We start from the raw sequence: 21,650 nt of genomic DNA on the forward strand, positions 1-21,650 counted from the left end.
ATACAGGAGGTGAAGATTTCCTTCAAAGAAAAGGAAGATTATTGTCTCGGTCAAGTATATATTTTACTTTGAGTCTACTAATGCATTTATAAGTGCCATCTGCCAATGACTTGCCATCTTTTTTCCTTTAGGACTTAAAGGTTACACTAAATGTCAGAGATGCCTTTTATTAACTTTGATCTGTGTGTTAAAAATAAGTAGATAAATGGTGCTAAAGGTTTTTCATTCCAGAAGGATGTTGGGTGATAAACTGCAAGGGTCAAATTCTGACCTGCACACCCCCAGAGCAGAACTTCATTACTTCAGCTGTACGTAGAGCTAAAAAGACCTGATTTCCTGATCTCAAGAGACAGAATGATTGACAGGCAGATAAATAAGGAAGTAGAGTTGCAAGAAATATGGACTATCTTTGAATTTAGAGGAAATGAGAAAAGCAGAAGGACCTTTTGGAGTCCAAGTTAAGTATAGGCTTAAGAATAAAAGGCATAACATTAATAAATCTTCAGATTAAATAAATATTTAAGACAGAAGAAAAGCAAATTGCTAAATCATAAAGGGCTTTAAATTCTGATTAGAAAGTACTGCTCTTCAGATGAAAATATGTCTTCCTTGAAAACTGTATGCAAGTGAAATTGAAGAAAAGACAGACTAGCTCCCAGCAAGATAAATGTTTTTGGTTTTAGAGGTACAAATGGATAAACTGCATTTTGGGAAAAAGGAAAAGAGAACTATAGGCTGAAACATGGAAAATTAAAGGAAATATTCCTAAAATTTTTCCTGATAGGAAATAAAATTTTTAAAATCCAGCAACCCCCAACCCCACATGACCACTTTGTTATTAATTTACATTTCTCAATATACAAGCAAAAAATATTTTTTCCTACTGATAGCAGCTTTAAAGACAAACATGCAGCGGTACGAAGTCCAGAAGGCATTTTTCTATCCAACATTTGTCAAAGAAAATTCCAAACAAAAGCTGGTGGTGATTTATTTTATTTTATAATATGCTGGTCATATAATTTTATTATATTATAAATATTATTCCATATACACCTTCCAGTGGAAGGTGTTCTTGTATTTCTTACTTCCATAGATGTCAAAAGACTATATTGTCCCATTTTTGTATGTGTGTCTATCTATTCCTGGACACACATGGTATGCCTTCTGAAGGAATAGCAAAAAAATTTCAAAATTCCTCATGACCTTCAGGTTAAATCCATCAGACAAAGTAGTAAAAGCATTTCAGGGAAAAAATGTTGTATCTTTGTTATTTATGTTTTCACAGCACATAGTCAAGTTATTTTAAATCACTTTAGCTGTGGGAACAATTTTTTTTACAATTTTTAATTAATAACTTAATACTATCTCTTTTTTTAAGTCACGTGCAGGTATTTTGGTTAGGGTTGCAGGATGAAGAACAGACCTTGGAAAAACACAGATTGGCTGGATATGGCCATTAAGCCCTGCTATGGTACACAACAATAAAGTTACTATAGAAGTCTGATACTTATTAATAGCAATCATCAGCTCTATAAATCAGACTAGACATTACCTATGTTGATCATGTGATCCCAAATGAATGACACATGGTCCTGGCACAGACCATGAGAAGAGTGCTGTAGTCTGTAGATTTCATAAAAACACGGTAAATAGCATTAAATCCACTCCATACAGAACAAAAAAAAACCCCAAAAAAACCCAAAAAAAAAGTGATAATAATTTTTTTTTTTTCAAAACTGGAAATCTAAGCCAAACGCAGTTAGGTGATATATTCTGATCAACAGAAAAATGTGAAATATAACAACATGACTGACATTTAAAGAAACCTCAATGAAATGCTTTTGCCTCTATAAATGTCACTGAAGCTTTTGTGGAGTGCCTGGCCATAACCACTATTTCTATCTCCAGCCTTCATTAAATGCTCCCTTAGTGCAGAATTTAAAAGCCATCACTGCAAAGGTTCTCCCCTTCCTCCTCCTCCCAGCTTTTACTGCTGAGCATGATGTCTCACAGTATGAAATATCCCCGTGGTCAGCTGGGATCAGCTGTTCCAGCTGTGTCCCCTCTCTCCTCCTGGTGCACCCCAGCCTCCTCACTGGCTGGGTGGGGTGAGGAGCAGAAGAAGCCTTGACTCTGTGCAAGTCCTGCTGTGCAATAACAAAAACATCTCTGTGTCATCAACACTGCTTCCAGCACAAATCCAAAACACAGCCCCATACTGGCTACTGTGAAGAAAATTAACTCTATTATAGCTAAACTCTCCAAAACCTCTTCACATTTTTCTCAGCCTCAGTTTCATCCTGCCATTCAGATTCATTACAACAGAAAAGGACCAGTTTAAAAAAGTTATGTCTTTTATTTTTTATTTCCTCCTGTATTCATTAGAGCTCTATCACCCCTGAATTAATTTTCTATTTTTTTATTTGGTCTTTTTTTTTTTTCTTGCAAAAACCTGCTGAAAGATTATCTTCTTAATCTTGTTATTTATTTAATTTTTGCTTCTTCTTAGTAAGTGGTGACTGAAGACTGCATATCAGAGTCTTTATCCTACAAACAAGATAGTGACACTGCCCATTTGCAACTTGTACTGCTGTGTGCAAGGGAAGGGGCATACTAGAGAACAAAATAGAAGTTGGTGATCTACTTTTGCACTGAAATATATTTGAGACATGCAGGAATAATATGGAAATTGCTGCATTTTAATGAAATAAGAGAAGCCAGCTAACCAACATAAAACTCACTCATATTCAGTCATTCCAACGTACCCTCTTCAAAGTACTCACAATTTATTTCAGAGTCCATAAGGGAATAATAAAAAGAAACAATGTCACAAACTATGCCATGTTAGCCACTAAGATTTAGCTGAAATTACTATAAACAAAGCTTCTCTCTTCCTCATACCTAATTAAAGATCAGTTAATTATGATTGTTTAAAAGAGACAATTTCCCTCAAAAGAAATTTCCAGTGGGAAAGATGAAGCCAACTTTAAAGAAGTATCTTGATAAATGATTTTTCTGGGTGGGAATTTAGTTCAGTGAAGAAATATGACAAAATACAAAGCAGGCAAGATGTGCATCTAGGCTGAGGTTACTGTAGGTCTCTTTCAGAGCTCTACTGTTCCTGCCAGGGATCCATTTCAAAATGCAATCCTGATGTTATTCTACCATAAATTTTGCTACAAACTCATGTCTGATTTCCACTGTATTTCTCACACTTTGAATAAATGAAGTGGGAAACAGAACAACAAATTCTGAAGTATTCCTCAGGTGACTTGTATCAGAACACAGTATTTAATGAGGTGCCATAACAGGCAACACTAGTCCTCTTTTTTGGAAGGACATCAAGCACTGGGGATGTTGGCAAGAGCATACATTTTTCATTTGAACACTATTTCCAGAGACTTTTTTTTTTTTGACTTGAAACAATCAATCTCACTTAGGATGCAAACAGATGTTCTTCATTCAACAACTTCATCCAGAATAAGGGATTTTAAAGAACACATTTGGGGTATTTTTTTTGTATCCATATGCAAACTGCTATGAAGATCATGACCAAAAGTAAATATAAAAAAATAAAGGTCTTCTATCGTGTGCAGAAGCAATAAAACCACCATCACAAAATTTATCACAACATTTCAATTTCTCTGTTCTTCCTCAGTCATTCTGCACTGTAGTCAAATCCTATTTTCAGATTCAGAGTTCTGTATGAAGGCACATTGTGACAATGTCAAATTGTTTTTAGCAATCGAAGCTTAGAGATTCAAATAATTTTTCCCCCAATTTGCTCTTACAGTGTCATTTGCTTTGAAAATTTAAATAAAATTATGTGAATTTGTGGCTTCCTAGAAGAAACAGGATATATGCTGTGCTCAAGGAAAGGAAGAGGCATCTGCACATATGTAATCTTACTTCTGACAAACCTCTTAGTTGCTGGTTGAATTTGGTTATGTAGTCTCAGTATGAAGTAAACAAATTTAATCCAATTTATATTTCTAAGTATTTATCTATTGTTTTCAGTGTGATACACTGAATCCACCAACAAATTCAGCTTTTTCTTGGTAAAAACAGCAACTACAGGGATTACAACTATCTTTTCAAGGGGGAAACTTACCATCTTGTCTGTCTCCTCAAGAAAGGAGATCCTCAGACCAAGGACCTTTTGGAAAGGCAAACTCACTAGCCTTGCATTCGTAGTTCTGCAAATCCAGTGCTAAGAAACACTTGAAATCAATGCTTATAAAATAAATTTTAAAAAATAAAATAATAAAAATTCGATTTTTGTTCATACAGCTATTCTCATTGAAACAATATTTTCCAAGGCTTCCTGAAACAAAAGTATTTTGAAATATTTTCAGCAGAACTTTCACTGTGGCTACACGAGGATAACACTAACATGCCCTTTGCAATAGAGAATTTGAGAGCCAGATTGTGTTCAAGCAATTTTGAGAGTTGCCCCTCCCTGCTTGTCCATCCCTCACCATTAATAGGCATTACAGTAGGTTACCCCACACTAAATTCATTTACCAAGCACCAAATGTTCCAAATGTTAAGATCCTCCTTTATAGCATTAAAAGAAAAAACAAGCCAACTCCTTCCAATGACATAATGAATCAGCTGATACTTTAAACAGTTATAAACTAAAATTAGTACTAATGTCATTTTATGTCCTACAGGGCAAATTGACTGAGAAAATTTAGGATTTATCTACTCTAAAATGCATATTTTAGAAAGTATTATGTCAATGGTGTAGCAATCTCAAGGAAGTTTCACATTAAAAGGATAAAAATTGAGTTACTACTGCAATTACCTAGAAATATTCCAAAGACATTTTATTCAATGTCTTCACTATAACATTGCCTTTGCTGACAGAATAACAATAAGAATTTTTAAGTAATTAATTGTCAATAGGTAATATGTTCAGCTCTGTATGGCCTTCCTATACAGCATAGCCAAGGCTATGGATTTTAGTAATTAAATTTGTTCACCTCATGACCATCAGAAGAAATAGCAGCAATATAGGAAAGGCAAACATATTAGTAAAGATGTCTCAAATAAGTCAGCTTTTGTCCATAAAACTCTTCAGAACATCAACTCCCTAAAGGCATCTTAACAACTGTCAACACCTGCTATATATTAATATTCTACTTTAGAATTATTACTCAATTTGTCCAGGTTGCAGATGTGAGTCATTATTGTATTCTGTCTATTGTAATAGAAATGTTTTCATCTTCACTAGCTACTAGTTCTTTCAATTACAAAAGTGTATTGCTATTACTATTGAATTAATTGAAAATATAGCAAATGTTTTGTACAAATTTGAGCAGAGAGTTTCATAACTGAAAGGCACCTTTGGGTATTGCTCTCTGTCTAGTAGACAACATCCTGTGTGATATGGCTCCTGATATTTGAGACATGGATTTGAGAGATGGGACTATCACTCTGGGAAACTATTCTGTCTCTAATACTAAAGAGGTCTCCTGACAACTTAGCTTAGATGTTGAATTGTTCAAATTAATTTTTTTACTCCCATTGTAACATGTTCTAATCAATCTCACTCTACTTCATGATAATAACATGCAATGTGCAAGCCAAAATTCCTTTTTCATCTTTCCTTTTTCACTTTAATGTCCCTTTATTGCATTTCATTGTGTGTACACTCACCTGTCATGTCCTTAGAAAACACTACTGTGGAAGGAGAGAAAGGAAAGAAAGCATACTCTGAAGGGTTTTATATTCCTAATGATTATTAGCATTGCTTGTATTTCAGATGTTGCTATCACACAGTAAACACCCTCTAACATACATGCATAAATTTAGGGATCCATTTCAGTAGTCACAACAACAGGAAGAATTACTACATATGAAGCCTATTGAAGACATTGACACACACAAAAAACCCTGTCATCTGTTTTTTTGTCTCTGACATTTCACTTAATCTTGCATTATTATGAGATTTGATAGGTTACAAATGAAAACCAGGGAAAACAATTGTAGAAATGGGATCCAAACAGAGAGACTCAAGCCTTGCTGGTTTCCTTTTACTGTTCACCCAATACCACTGTAGTGAAAATACTTTTTGCCATTGTCACAGCTTGTTTCCTTTGTGAACTTAGAATGAAAAACCAGGGAAAATGAGAACATTTTCCAACAAGGAATAACTTGCAAAATGAATTTTCCTTTGATCTTCTTGTTTTAATCAGACTTCATTCATTTGGATTCCATTAAACAATATTAAGCAGCTGCTTATTATTTTGGTTAATTGAATTAGATCGAGCAGAATAGCATTAAAATGTTGTCCCAGGCATACAATTTAGAGCAGAAAAACTTGATACTGCTAGAGGGGAAAAAACTCAACCTGTAAGAGCTATAGCTCAGTGTTACCCCGTTTCACAATTGGGTGGTTACTCCAGATACACATGATTAGGAGCCAAAGCAAGCCTTTTCTCAGGTCGTCTTCAGTTCTCTGTTTGAAGATCTCACTAACCGATGCAATTAGTCATCTAAGTGTACTATAGGTAGGTGAGAGCAATACATCATAAAGCATTTTTAAAGAATATGAAGGATGCATTGAAGAAATATCAGTAACAGTTCTGACTTTGAAGACTCCTTTTTTTTTAATGTAATGTAGTTGTAGCTGTGGTAGCTTTATATTTTGCTTTTTGAGGCACTTTATTCTGGGTCCTCTTTCATTTTTTGACTGACCGATTAGTTATCAAATCATAATCATCAATGATAAAATCAAAATCAGAGCAAATCCTTTGGTAAGGTTCTGCCAATCTGTATGATCAGGTATGTTAATGTGATATTACCCATCCCCTCCAATTATTCATTTCAGAATGAATTTCAGACTTGAAGTCAAAGCAAAATTCTCCTCTGGTTATTGGCCAAGTCTATTTTAAGATTGAATACATTCCTGAAATTGCACACACATATCAGGCCCCTAAAACTCTGAGATCTGTAAATTTTGGCAGAACAGGACCATTTAATTATAAAAGTTCCAGTGAGGCTCGATGGTGACCAGTCTCTGGTGGTGCAGCACACAATTAGTGCAGCACACACACAGCCTGTGGGGTCAACAACAATTTCCTCTGCTAGAATAAATTAGGTGTGCCACTTGCACCCCGACAGCAGGAGTGCAAAACTGATTCCCCGTGTGGATAAAGCTTCCATCCAATGATTTAATTTTCACAGTGGTTCAAAAGCAGTCTGCTTTAAATGAAAAAGAAACCTGCAATACTGTGTTAAGGATCTGATTTGGCTCTCACCCATGCTTAGGTCAACTCGCATTTTCATGGGTCTCACAGCAAGGCAATATTACTCAAATATGTTGTAGACTGCAACAAAAGGTCAGCAAAGAATAAAAAATTTGCTGTGTGTGCACCTACCTTGCTTTATTCACTTCAGCTTGACCTCCATAGCTTGTATGTTAGGTAACCATTTTAACTGCTTTCACCCATGACTCTTTTTCTCTCATTTTTTTTCTCCTTTGTTTGTTTGGAGGGTTTTTAAGGACACAAGGAAAGCTTCTCACAAACTTACCTTACCTTCCCTCTTACCTGAGTGTGATGTTGATCATAGGATTTGGTCTGCCACAGACTTAAATATCCAAGAGCCTGTCAGCTACATAGAACCTGGACATCCCATCAAAATAACACTTAATGCTCAATTTAACATTAAAGAATAATATTCAGCACATCAGAAGCTCTTTGTGTAGTTGAGAAGAAAACTTTACTATATGCTTCAGGAAAAGTAATTTAAATCCAGTGACTTTGCCACAGTCAAAAACATTTGTGTCAAATAGGAAGCAGAACAAGTATTATCTTCACCCTGATGGAAATGTTGCCAGTAAATGCACTGTAACTGGATCTCAAAGCAGGAACTGCACATGTGGGTAACCCACACTGCTTTTCACAATTTCAAAAATCAAAATAAATTATTTTTTCATCATTTTCTTATTGCTAGGCTAGTTATAAGGCATACTTTCCCTATAAGGGAGGAGTTCACCGCATATGTCATTTTTCATTACATCAGGAAAAATCTCCTAGGACTTGTAAATAGTTGTGTTTTTTAAAAGATCTGATAGCACCACGAGGCAGTGACTAGGATCATGGCCAATGAGAAGATAGGATCCATATGGTCCATTTATCATCAAGATAGTCATTAAGAACACCTTCTGCATTTTCACCACCCTGAAGCAGATGTGATCTACAAAGGAATAACCAATCAGAGAAACAAAATCAAACTTTGCATTTAAAGTTATGGCAGCTACTTTCTTTTGACTTCTACATATTCCATGTGAAAAAATCTCAGAAATGCTGTGCTTTAAAGCAATACTTTGATATGACCATAAAGAATCACCTTCCACAGGGTTTTGGAAATACACCATAATGTGTTGCCCTCAGTCCAACCTCTTCTCAATCCATTCCTGCTGCACTATTTAACATAGGACAGCAGGATTTATACAGGGGCTTGTATGAATCAACAACAACAAAACAACCCTTTCCAAAAAATAATGATCTTGGCTCAACCCTGTCATTATTAGAGTAATCCTGAGGGAAATAAGAAAGCCAAATATAGAGAAAAGAAAGGCTTTAGCAAACAGATAGAGATAATATTAAGAGGAGACCAGAACAGAAAAGTGGAAAATAAGATAACATGGAAACTTGCATTTACTCTCATTCTCAGACTTCCCCAGATCCTTTTGATTAACCATGCCAGCAAGACACTGCTTCTGCTGCTGCTAACTTTTCCTTTCAGAAATTCAAGCATTGGAATTCTACCCAGCTGATAAATTATGTAAAACATCAAGAATATATGTATGGGGTTTTTTTAACTTAGTTATATCTCTGCCTGAATTTCATAGTAAAAGACCTTGGAGAAAGAGTTTGTAGTTCATTTCTTGATCAAACAAACTGGAAAATGAGCCAAAGAGACAGTGGAGCAGCATTACAGAAACACAGAAAGAATTAAGTTTTTGAGCTTCACCTACATCAGTTATCTAAAAAAGAAAAACATGTATGAGTAATAACAGGGCAGTTAAAACAAGCAAAGAGACCTATACAGACATTCAGTTTTTATTTTTATAAAAAAAGGTCAGATTTATTAGTGCCAATGTATGTTCATAGAAGGAAACAAAAACTAAGCTAATTTGAGTAGCAACTTACATCAAAGGATATCAAAATAATATTTTTTGTAAGTGAAACTTAATACTTCATTTAAACTTGATTCTTGCAAACTAGAAGTCCTTGTTATCTGTCTATGAAGCCTTTAAAGAAAAGTTGCTACAGTCAAACAGGGTCCTGATAGAACTTGGCACATAAAGAAACAATTCCATGTTCACCCATACAATACCTCTCACTCTCCTGGGACTCATTCATACAATACTTACATAATGCATATACATTATGACTAGAGCCATGTACGGCCTAAAGCACATAGAATATCTCAGTTCTAAATGTAACATATCTCTACATCAAAAGCAGGTCACTGTATTTACAGCAGATGATCTCTCTGCAGATGGGGCTTTTGCTTGAAGATCCTTTTGTTAGTGGATGCTAAGATGCTGGAGTTGTCGAATTATTTATCAAATTAGGAGTGTATCTACAGGAAGATCTGTCTGATTGTGTGCGAGGATTCTAAGGCAATAATAGTAGTTGTTCCACAGGAATAGCACTGCCATTGCAACCTACTTTCCACAGGAGCAGTAAAGCCTTCCTTCTCCAGATGCAGCCAGGTATAGTGAGACATTCATGATCTGCAAACTGTTGGCTCAAAAGTCTAAAACTTCTTGGTTTGTTTTTTAATGTTCATGGAATAGCACCATAGGAATTCACACTTGATAACAAAAAAATCCTGGGTCTGTTGTTTTGTTTTGCTATTTTTTCACCGTGGTGGATAGTCTTACTCTTAGGAAAAAAAAAAAATCTAACAAAAACCTCTTTGGGAAACTTGTCTTTTGGACTCTACTTCAGCTTCATTTCTGAGTAACTGAACCAGGCAGATAGCTCATTCACAAAAAGGTCCAAAGAAATAAAGCTTAGCAGTGGTTTCAAATGTACTGCTGAAAACAAATTCTGTAGGAGGATTTCAGATGATCCTTGACCCTTTCTCTTTCTCATGGACACAGATTTTGATTCAGGACAGGTCTTCATCTCAGTCTCTTTCTATATTCAGTGCAAAATAAGAGCACATCATCGGATATAACTTACTTAACCAGTAAACCAAATATTTTCAGATGCTTACACCAATAAAATTCAGCCAACTAGTGAATTGTCACTAGTGATGACTGATGTAACAGTTCAGACTTTTCAGTCATTAGTAAAACAAAATACTCTATAGATCAGTTATGTTTCAGAAGTAGGATTTTCCAGTTTCAAAACACTGATAACCTGATACGATAGGTGAATTTGTAAAAAATACAGAACAATGCAGGAAGGACTTCTCAATTCATACCTTCTTTCAAGTCCTTGTACACGCCATACACAGGATTCAGAGTCAAAGCAACTAGGCAGAAGGACAGTATTTTGAGTGTGTGACATAAAAGAGCTTCTTTTCCTCCTAGCACCCTACAATTGTCAGAAGGAAGAATGGCCTGCAGGGTCACTTCCCCTGAATGAAACTGATTGAAGCCACACGCAAATACTGGACCATGAAAACACTTTTATATTCTCCCTGCATGCAAAGTCTTTTCACAAGCTCTGCAGAGACAGTCAAGTATGGAGCCTGCACATCATCATCTTGACTATTCCACTGGGGTAGGTGATTTTCTTCTTTTCTTTTTCTTCAGTCTCTGGTCTTATAAGTCAGATAGTAACTTCAGTTTTAAAAAAAAAAATGACACGCCTTCCTCTTCACTGTGCGTTCTTTCTTTCACACTCTTCTTTTCTGGTAGAGAGGTTCTTGTGTTATTTTTTGGTGTGCACACTATCTGGATATTTTATACTTCTGTATCGTATATGAAATCCTTTCTTGTTGATTGTATCATCAGTGTGAAAGTGAAGTAAAAGAGATTCCCCTGCTGAAAAAATTTCTTCTGGTGGCTAAAACAAAAGAATAAAAAGAAAAAAAATTATCTGTCTACTCTGTGTATTCATTCACTTTTTTTTTCCCTTATGAATATTTCTATTTGCCTGCTAGATATCATCATGTAATTCCACTGTGTCTCATACAATGCCATCTGACATCATCAGATAGAATAACTCTATCACATTGTGCTCCCAGTTTTAGGCTAGGAATTTCAGAGACAGACTGAGGAAATAACCTAAACTCCTAGTTTTTCTCCAGTTCTGCTGGAGAAAGTGACTGGACAGAACCATATACAATATTCCAAATTTAGATAAATAACAGAGGCCAATACCTATTTTCTATCTTATTCTTCACAGTCCTTACAATCTCCTGTTTTATTACTGAAGCCTGTTGATCAGAATTATCAGCTGAACTACCAAATCCTCCTTCTAGAGCTGAGAAGGTGGTAATATCTACTAACAGTGTCTTTTTCCCACTCCAGTTTGGATCATTTTGCTTTTTATTTTCAATAATTTTTCTATTAAATTGTATCTATCCTGTGTGGCATCTGAAGCCATTTATTTACATCTTATCAGAACCAAACTGCCACCCACTAATGTTCAACCATTTTACCCCAAGCCCCCAAAAGAAGAAAATAATTCAGCCCATTTTCTTGATTGCTGCCTTTCTACTTTAAAATAAGGTAGCTTTCAAATAAAAATATTATTTTGTGTAAATTAGTAGATTTTAAGCTCAGTTGTAGCATTTCCCTTAGAAATCACACAATTCAAGTAGAAGCACCTTTTGTGCATCATTATTTAAGGTTCAAAAATGCACTAAAAGGATTTAAGTCAGTTTACAGGTAACTTGTCTGAATGACTAGGATGTTTGATCCAGCACAGTAGCTGAAAAAAGTGACACATAATTATTTAAGAGCTCCTGTTCATCTCATGAAGAGTCTTTGAAGCCTTTTATCTAGGCAAAGAGTGTAAGTGTGCTTGCACTGGCACACATGGAAAGAATTAATGAGGACTTGTGGGATCATGGCACCAGTTTTCACAAGGCAGGCTTCCAGGAGACCAATACAGGTCTAAAATGAGAAATAAGATACAGCATTTTCAGGGTGTCATCTGACCAATTTCTTCCATGTCTCACAGTTAAATGTGTCAGAATGCATACAGGATTTCATGGTTTTCTTAAGGCACATGTTAATCACCCAAATTAGGAGCAAGGTTTTTTTCTAAAATCAGATTTAAAAGTCAACGTGCATACTACAAATACTTCACAGCTACCCCTCCTACAGTAAAATGTGGGTTTTTTCCAATTCAAAGAACTTTAATGTAATAATTTTTAACAATGGTACATTTCCAAAGCTGCTAACTTTTCTTTGTGTGCTGATAAGCATGCCACTGCCAGCTACTTAAAACTCAACATAACATTACAATACTTTGGTTAAAAAATAGATAAGAATATTTTAAGAATATTTGTTGATGAAAATTTTTCAAGGGTGTGATTGTACTACAATCCTGCACATTTATGCATTAAAATCTGAAGTGGATAATGTAGTACCTTCACTATAAGATGCAGTAACTAAATCTCACAACCCTCCCCTTCCTCTGCCCTGCCTTTCTTACTCTTTCTGTAGAAATGAAAACTAAAAAAGGTTTATGCCTATTTACTTACCCCAGATCCACAAAATCGACCAAGTCTCATAGTTTTATCATGACCATCAAAGAGCTCCAGGTAATCATAGCCACAGTCTGCCTCTTCCTCCACCTCGAAAGTCTGGAACATTAACTCGACGCGCGCACCGCGCTCAGCCACCAGCAGCCAGTCGCAGTCTGCCTGCACCGGGTAGTTGTTGTCCCCAAACTGAGCATGGGAGAACAGGTCCTTGGCCTTGAGCTCAGCTTTCAACCGGCCACCACACTCTAAATGCAGGGGGAAAAAATGAAGAAGCTTATTCTGTGCAAATTTGTGTCTTCCTTTTCCCAGACTCATTCAGGCTGAGCGCATTTTAACACCACAAGGAGGTTAATTAGATGAGCTGAGAGCAAAGTACTACACAGTATAACTCCAGCAGTCTGAGTTTTCTTATATAAATTCTCTTTTATGACTAAAGATTCAAACACAGTTCATCATTTTCAAGTGAAAGACAAAGACAGGGATCAGTAAATGTGGCTTAAGGAGTATGACAGTCTTTGGGTAGGCACTGGAAAGGTTCCTGTGACCATCAAATCACTTGCTGTGAGGGTACCCACATTTCAGTGATGACATTTCCACAGAAGTTAATGACACCATTTTCAAGTGATAGGGGAGGGTCAGATCCAGCACACACATAGTCAGTGATTGAGTGCCAAACCCTTTTGTTTCACAGTACTGTCAGCTTTAACCACCCTGTGGCACCTGGAGAGGCAGCTCAATACAAAGCTTGCTACTTTGCTTGCTGTGTAGCTCATGAGCAGATCTTTCTCTGCAAAGAGTGGGCTAAGAGAAAGCTGCTGCTACCAGAGAAAATCTTGTAGCTGAAAACTTGTTCTAGAGGCAAGCCTTTGGCAAGAGATCTGTGCCTTTTGTCAAAATCATTATTTTGGCATACATCTCTATTTGTATGCAGTTGCAGAATGGATGTGGGACTTTAGAGCTTGTTTATAACTGCTCAAAGAGTTCAGAATTGAAATATGAATTAGCTGTAGTGTATAAGTGAATAAGGTGTACAACAAATAAATAAAAGTGTTATTAGAACCCAATGAAGAACAGAGGCAAATTGTACTTAAGAGGAAAAATACTTTGTTTCCAAAATGCATCATATTTTCAAAAGGTGGGTGCAGGCTTTTATTTTACATGTATCAAGATTTCAATGCAAACAGAATAATTTCGTTGTGGTTTCTTATCAAGAACAAATCATCTCTTGCAAGCACTCGATAAAAACATCGAGTGCAAATGAGCTTGAACAAAATACTGAGACTCATAAGTATAGATTTAATTTTTATAAATAAATTATCAGCATTTAAAATATGTAGATATTATTTATTTATCATTTTGGAGTAACCTGAAATAAACAGCAAGATTCAAATCTTTCTAAGCTTTGGTGATGAGACACATTGAACTTTACTTCACAGACTCCACCCACACTAAACATGACCAATTGCACTATTATATGATGAGGAGTCACATTTGAGCTAAGAGTTAATAATGGTAATGACCAAATCCTTACTTTTTAAAAAGAGTGGATTTTTTTCTTAATAGGGAAATGAAGGAATAAAACCAGGAGACATAATTATGGAAGTAATCTGTTATGCAAGATCAGTTCAATCTGAAACTTCAAATTTTTTGGTCTTAAAGAACAAATTAGGAGCATGTGATAAAACATTGGCAAGAAAGATAGTTCAAAGAGTTATTTCTCACTGATATTCTAATGTACTGTTTTTTCTCCATATTGTGAATTTCATCTGCTTCCTTTTAAAGTTGGGTTTTATTTTGTTGTTATTTTTGAGGTTTGTTTGCTAGTTTTTTATTCTTGTTTTGATTTGTGTTTAGTGTTTTGTTTGGTTGGGTTTTTTGGTTGATTTTTTTTGTTGTTGAGCAGAGACAGAGTTGTGCTTTTTTTTGTTTGACTGGACTCTTGCCAATAATAGGAACATCTCCCTGCCTTGGACACCAAACAGCTGCAAACAAGAAAACATTTAATGAACTGTCTGCATTCTTTCCCTCTGCTTGCTACAGAGAACAGGAGCTTAAAGGAAAGTTGTAACTCTACAAGCACAGAAAATGGCAATTCTGTTCCCATGCCCTTCTCTCATAGATTATAGTCTCATATTTTAGAATAGAAATTACAAGCCAGTTTTTCAGTTTCTTAAGAATTAAGCTGCAGTTTCAGAGGTCTGCATCCAGCCTGCAGGGTGAGGACAGCCCTGGGACACGTGGGACAGGCACAGAGCAGAGCCATGCAGCACTGCCTGCTTAGCCTTGCTGCTAGAGCTAACCCATCGTGGTTTCCACTGTGCAGGCACAGCTGCTCTGCCATGGGCAGGATGTGTGCTTCTGACTGTAAGGAAACATGTCCAACTTGTAAAATGATGGTGATCTGGTAGCTTCTGTGAAAAACTCCTTCTAGACCATCTAAGGCATAAAACCCCTCATGTTTCATGACCTTTCTGGGGACTCTTAGGCTTCTTACAAACATAAGAACAAATCGACCAGTAGTTTCCCGATTGTTTAACAAGTCAGACACTTGGGAAAACTTAAACCTACACCATCTGAACTAACGAAACAAGATTATAAATTTCATTCAGCACTCCCACACTGAATTATTACAGCTATTTTGGAAACAACATGGGCCTCTAAACTGAGTGACATCTGAGATATCCAAATCTGTTTGAGACATCCTCCCAACATTGACAGATATGAATAGGAGGTGTAGTAGATCTGCAGCCTCCTAGAGCAGTGGCTGGAGGCCAGGCACCATAAATGAAACTGTCCAGAAGAGAACTGGATGCCTGAGTCAGGACAGATAGATCACTCCCTGAGCAACGATGTTTAATGTTCTGTCAGGAGCATTTTTATGAATTCCTCTTGGATGGGTTATGCCTTTTCTGAGAGGGGAAAATATGACAGAATCTTCTTCTAAAACTGTGTTGTGCTTTCAAAACAGCATTTTATAAGTTTTGCTCCACCCAAGGAAGCTTTTCTATCCGGTTTACTTTTTTAAACTTTACTGTATTTGTTGCTACGTTTTTATCCTGTTTTCTGAAGTATTAAATGGAAATTTTGAAATTGGATAGTGCTTCAAACCAGAAAGTGTCATAGAAGGGAAACCAACATCATCAACAGCATCTACTGGAATAATAATTAAATCATGAAGATTCCAGGAATGCAGAAGCAGAGAAGCTCTGGGCATAGAATCCAGCTACTCATTCACTGCTCTTGTGTTACACCAGTCCTTTCACTGAGTTCTGCCAACATGTCAGAAGTGACAGCAGCAGCTTCCTCAGCACTCCCTGTCTGTACAGCTATGGAAGATACAACACAACCTTGTCTACTTCCATTGCATACCATCAATTATTTTTTTTCTGGAGAAGATGAACTAAGGGAATACAATCCTCTGCCCCATATGCTCGTTAGGTATCTGTTCCTTCACACATGTCCTCGGCACAGAGGTAAAGTTCTCACAGAATCCTCACAGAGGATCTGCATTTGGCTCAAGACTGGAGGAACAGACTGAAAGAGCCGAGCTGTCCTTCATTCAAACACTACCTCCAGGTCCATGCCAGTGATGAGGGCTCATCTCAGGGAGCAGGCTGTGCAACAGCAGCTGGCAGGAATAAATGTCCTCTCTCAAAGAGGTAAACTTTGTAGGTTTTTTTTTTTAACATTCTTAAAAGCTGGGTAGATTATATTTTTCTCAGTTTCTTAGAAAAGCACATGCTTGTCCATGCTATGAATGTTTTTATATTTAAGGTATATTAAACTCAGCAGATATGACGGAAAATTCAGCGAGTTGTAACAAAATTATCAGTCTTTAGAATCTAGGGAGTATTCATCTGAACTTTGTTCACATACTGACTGCTCCAATTCTGCAAACGTGAGGACAATAAATGAGATAGTAGTTTTACAACCCCTGTTCTAGCAAGACTTCTGACCCTTAACTATATACCCTGAGGTAATTAAAAATGGGTAATTATTACTTCTGTCTAATTTTGCATCTAAGGAAAGTGTTACTGTAGTAGGGAAGGCAAAACATTGCATGCTTGTAAAAGGATTTTCCACAAGAAAAACCAACTGAATTGCAGGTAGCTAAACTTTTCAGTTTCAAGGCCCAGATCATAAAAATTTCATATGCTGTTGTCTACTGTCTTTCTTGGAAACGGAAATTATATTACTAAAGATTTTGAACTATTCAGAACAAATCAGAAGGAAAAAAAGACAAAATGCCAAAATTTATATATATATATATATGAGGGTTTTTTATCTGAGCATTTCTTGATGGATACTTTGAGTAATATCATATTACATTAATGGTGACTCATCACCTTTAGTATTCTATTAATAACTATTACCTGTCATTAAACCTTATTTTCTACCAGATATATTTATGAAATATTTTCTGAATTATTTATTGCCTGGATAAATAAGCAGGAACTCTAGAAAGTAATGACAGACATTGTAATTGAAGATTAAAATAAAGGCAAAAAAACCCCAAATCCCCTTGCTTTACTGCAGACACTGGATGTTCAGAGCTTCAGCACTAGAGGCCACTGTAAGCCAAGCAACATCTACACACTGAAAATGTCCCAAAAACTCTCTTAATGCAATTACAAACCACTGTTTCCAACTTCAGTGACTTCTGCCAAACAGGAAAGTTGAATGGTAAATATGTAAAACACTGTATTTTAAAGGTCCTAAGAAAGTCCTTAATGCTGTTTTTTTCTTATTCTTCTTTGGTTTATCTTTCCTTTAAAGCACTACAGGAAAGAAATATCTTTTTATACGAAGTACAGATTTTTGTTTAAATTAGATCAGCAAAGTAATGAAGGTGCATCACATGTCCCAGTTAAGTGATTACATTACAAATGCAGTGAAAAGATATTCCATCTTTTATGAGCTCAGGTCATGAATCCTGAGGAACCTCATTTCTTATCTGACTCTGTTTCAACACCTTTTAATTTCTTACCTATGAGAGAGACAGGGAGAAAGGAATATGCAAAATATTAAAGAATACTTTCTGCAATCTCAGCCTTTTCCTACTGGCTTAAGGCTTCATTAGATACAGCTGTTACGTCTGTGAACTCATCCCATTCCCACAAAAACAAACAAAAAAAAAAAATCTGCATATATACCACTAAAGAACAACGGGTAAGAGCAGTTAGTAAAAAGCACATCCTGGTTTCTGACCTGTAGAGTGAGTTGCTTGGAAGCCTTTTCTTTGAACTGAGGCATCAGAAATAAAGCGGAGGAACATTTTGTTTCCAGTAGCAATGAGAGGATCTGGTATTTTGTTGCCACATAAGCGCCCCAGGATTGGAGATTTTTCACTTTCCCCATCAAACACTTCCAAGTGATCATAAGCACATTCTTGATGTTGTTCTATTTCAAATTCATTGAATGTCTGGGGAGAAAAAATGGTAAATTTACCCATTGTAGGACTGCTTTTACACCGTACATATTTATATATATTAATACGTTTTAGCATACAAGGATGCAGTTAAAATGACAGATTTAGCATTACTGCTGCTACAAGCCTGTGGATTTAAATAACACTGATCTTGAGAAAGTGGAATGAAAGTTAAGACACTTCAAGAGTGCATCATCCTTCATACAGAAACACATTAGAATCTTTATAACCAACTACTACCTATAGGAGAATATTAAATCTAGAATACTGCTGCCTTTCTGCTGAATTTGCACTGGTTTTAGTATTGTTCCTAATTTCACAGAGCATTCACAACAGCAAAAATCAGAAATTATTGTTTCCTTGCATAGTTGAGGATTGATTGAAACATCTGCAAAACATAATGGCTCTTTCCCCCCCACCCTTTTTTAAAACCTACATGACACTGCAGCTAAAGCCTCTGAGAATGACTTTTCCACATGAAGGTTTATGCATGAAAGTTATATTTTCTAATCTATTATCTAGAAATCTATTTTTTATTTTTACTCCTTAAGAATGTTTGAGGCTTCACCCTTCATGCTTAGGTCACATTTTTGCTAGCAAAAGCATGGTGAAAAATAATTATTCATTGGAATTTATTAATTATTCATTGGAATAAATTTCAGGCATTTCCAAAAAGTGTATTCCATGCCTGACAGAAACTGTTAACACACATACAACTAATACCTGCATTTCAGATATGAAAGACTGTCTTCCAAACTAGAATGATATAAACAAACTTATTTCAAGGGGACATCTAAGATTTTTAAGATAAGACTTTGACCAGAGCTAAACTTCAACAACAACCCTGAAGCTTAATATCTGGTAATTTCCCTCATGTAAACACTGTGAAGCAATATACATCTTTGTGAATTTTGTATAGAGTAACCTACAATTTAAGTTGAAATTCAAAATCTATTTTGTTGAACAAAATATCATAGAAACACCAAGTGCATATGCTTTCATGAGTAGTCACGTAACTGACTGTTTATTTAAAAAAAAAACAAAAACAAAAACAGAAAGCCCCACAACCCAAATAGAATAGGATTAAGGAACAGGAATTAAAAGAAACAAAACTGAACTATCAAATACAGAACAAATACCACAATTAAGCATTCTCTCTGGTACACCAAAACAAATCTGACCTACCAAATTGGTAGGTGGAAGCCTGAGAGTGTAAAATGTGATGGTAATTAATATTAAGAGCTGACACAATTTTTTTTCCCAGAGAACTTCAATATTCAAAATAACACTTGTTTTTTGTGAGGAGCTGTGTGGTGCAGTGGATGCAGGTTCATTTCACTGTAACAGTTTGGGGTTTATATTAAGAGACTGAAACTTCAGAGGCAATGAAAACAGCTGTACTGCAGTCACTCCTGCTGCTCTTAAACTGTGGTCAACCAACCTACTTTTATGATGCCAGCTATGTGTTGTCATTTGTACCCAAATAAAATCTGATGGATTAAGAAAACCCCAGAAAGCTGAGGGACTAATCCTCAGTAAGGGAGTTAAACCCAGAACTGAGTCGCCAACTTGGAATCAATGGGAGCTAGAGGCACGGTCCAAGAACAGCCTGCATAAGTTATTTTTTTTTAGAAGCAAATTATATCTGTTTTGTTCACTTCTCACCAGCATGAAAATCCCCCAACAAAACCAACACTCTCTGGGAAGCATATCTCATTATGAAGTGTAAGGCACACCTATTATTTTTAATATTTGATTTCTCGCTGGGATTCCTAAGCCTGCAGAAGCACAGCACATTTTGTATTGTGTCCCTTAAACATGACTAGAAAAAGTCCTAAATCTGTTGTGGGTATAGCAGTCAATTCTAGCAATTCCATAGAGAATGCAAGAAACTTGTTTTTTAAAGGAAAATCAGATCTTAATGTGCATACTTTTAAAATCTCAAAACTCTTGATATTTTAAAACACCCAAAGACAGTCTCTATGTTTTAAAAATCAGCCAGTTCCTTACTGGTTTGGAAGAGGAGAACTGACACAAACTTCCCCGAAAGTTAAACATAGCTGAACAGTTGCTGCCAACAGAGTTCACAAATCATCTAATAAAGATGGTAGTATAATTAAATCACATCCTCTCTTCCTGGGAAAAATACTTTTGAATTCCTACCCCATCATGACTATTTTAACCCCATGTGATTTGTCTCCTTAGTGGGAATGATGCTCAGAAATGTTACACATAGCTTCTGACCATCCAGTCCTTTCTATCTATACCTGCCAACCGAGTAGAAACATTGGTGTCACTTTTGGAGAGCTGCCTGGATGGGATACAAGTCTGTCTCTCAAACATCTGGCTGACTAGCTCATGAAAATCAGTCTCTCTACTATGTACATTTTCAGAGCCATCTTCATCTACTTGTTTCATTTAAAAATTCTGAAGTACGTACCCTTTTTTTCACAGGCTTCTTAATTGCACCAAATACTTGAATTTAGCCCATTCAGGAAGAGCCTTTTCAGTGATTAGCAGAGCGAGGGCATTCACAACAAAAGATTAGTTTCCATACACACAACTCTTTCAAAAACTAAAGTGCAGCCTCACAATGCATGTGGTTTGTTACCCTGAAGTAACCTATTTTCTTTTTGTTCAATTTGAAGAATAGAACTACGAAAAGTAAACTTAAATACAGTGTGAAAGAAAAAAATAATGATCCATTGTGGAATTATGGTGTAATTATTATTGATATGGGACCTTGCTTTACTTCACAACTTAAAGATATTGTACACACAGAATTTAGTAATTGACCCTACTGACTTGCACAGAAGAGCACATCTCAGACGCTAAATCATGGAGGTATTGTTGAAAACTCTATCTAGCAAAATTCTGTCTATTTTTCCAGTTCCATTGGCAAAAGCCAATTAAAAAAAAAAAAAAAAAACAAAAAAAAACACCTTTTCTGTATAAAGTAGACCATGAAATATTTTGCTGAAGATATCTGAATGTTGGAATTTTACATGCTGTGGGTATAAGCATTGGAAAAGGATTTACAACCTGTCTGGCTTTAGTTTATTCAGCGAGTATGAAGAATACTTGCTCAGAAGCAGCAGAAGGAAGGCTGCCTGAATTAGAAACCTATTTTTTACCCTTGCATGGTGCAGAGCAAGCACACCATTCTCCACCAATACCATCCCCTCCACTACAGTACAATTGTTTCATTTTTGGTGAGAAGGGATCAGTACACAACCCCACATCTGCACCAGTAACAGGAGTGGTTTAACCCCAGGCAGCAGCCAAGCCCCACACAGGTTGCTTGCTCACTGTCCCAGTAGGAAGACTGGACAGAGAATTGGAAGTGTGAAAGACTGAAAACCTGTAGGCTGAGAAAAAGACATTTTAATAGGAAAAGCAAAAGCTGCACACACAAGTAAAGCAAAACAAGGAATTAATTCACTGTGTCCCATGGGCAGGCAGGTGTTCAGCTATCACACGGGCCCCATAATGGGAAATGGTGATTTGGGAAGGCAAGTACTATCTCTCCAAA

General features: G+C 36.2%; 1 protein-coding gene across 2 annotated transcripts in view; it reads right to left on the reverse strand.

Moving 5' to 3' along the window:
* Positions 1–9,059: 9,059 nt before the first annotated feature.
* The window catches only part of TLL1 (tolloid like 1), a 123,388-nt gene continuing 110,797 nt past the window's right edge, over positions 9,060–21,650 (reverse strand). For both annotated transcript variants that reach the window (XM_079305711.1, XM_079305712.1), the window contains 3 exons: positions 17,899–18,112; positions 12,688–12,935; positions 9,060–11,039 (listed from right to left, as the gene is read on the reverse strand). In XM_079305711.1, the coding sequence (XP_079161837.1) occupies positions 10,905–11,039; positions 12,688–12,935; positions 17,899–18,112 (597 nt within the window). In that variant the 3' untranslated portion in view covers positions 9,060–10,904. The remainder of the gene's footprint in view (positions 11,040–12,687; positions 12,936–17,898; positions 18,113–21,650) is intronic.

The sequence above is a fragment of the Erithacus rubecula genome, assembly GCF_903797595.1.
Source record: "Erithacus rubecula genome assembly, chromosome: 5".
Classification (NCBI taxonomy): domain Eukaryota; kingdom Metazoa; phylum Chordata; class Aves; order Passeriformes; family Muscicapidae; genus Erithacus; species Erithacus rubecula.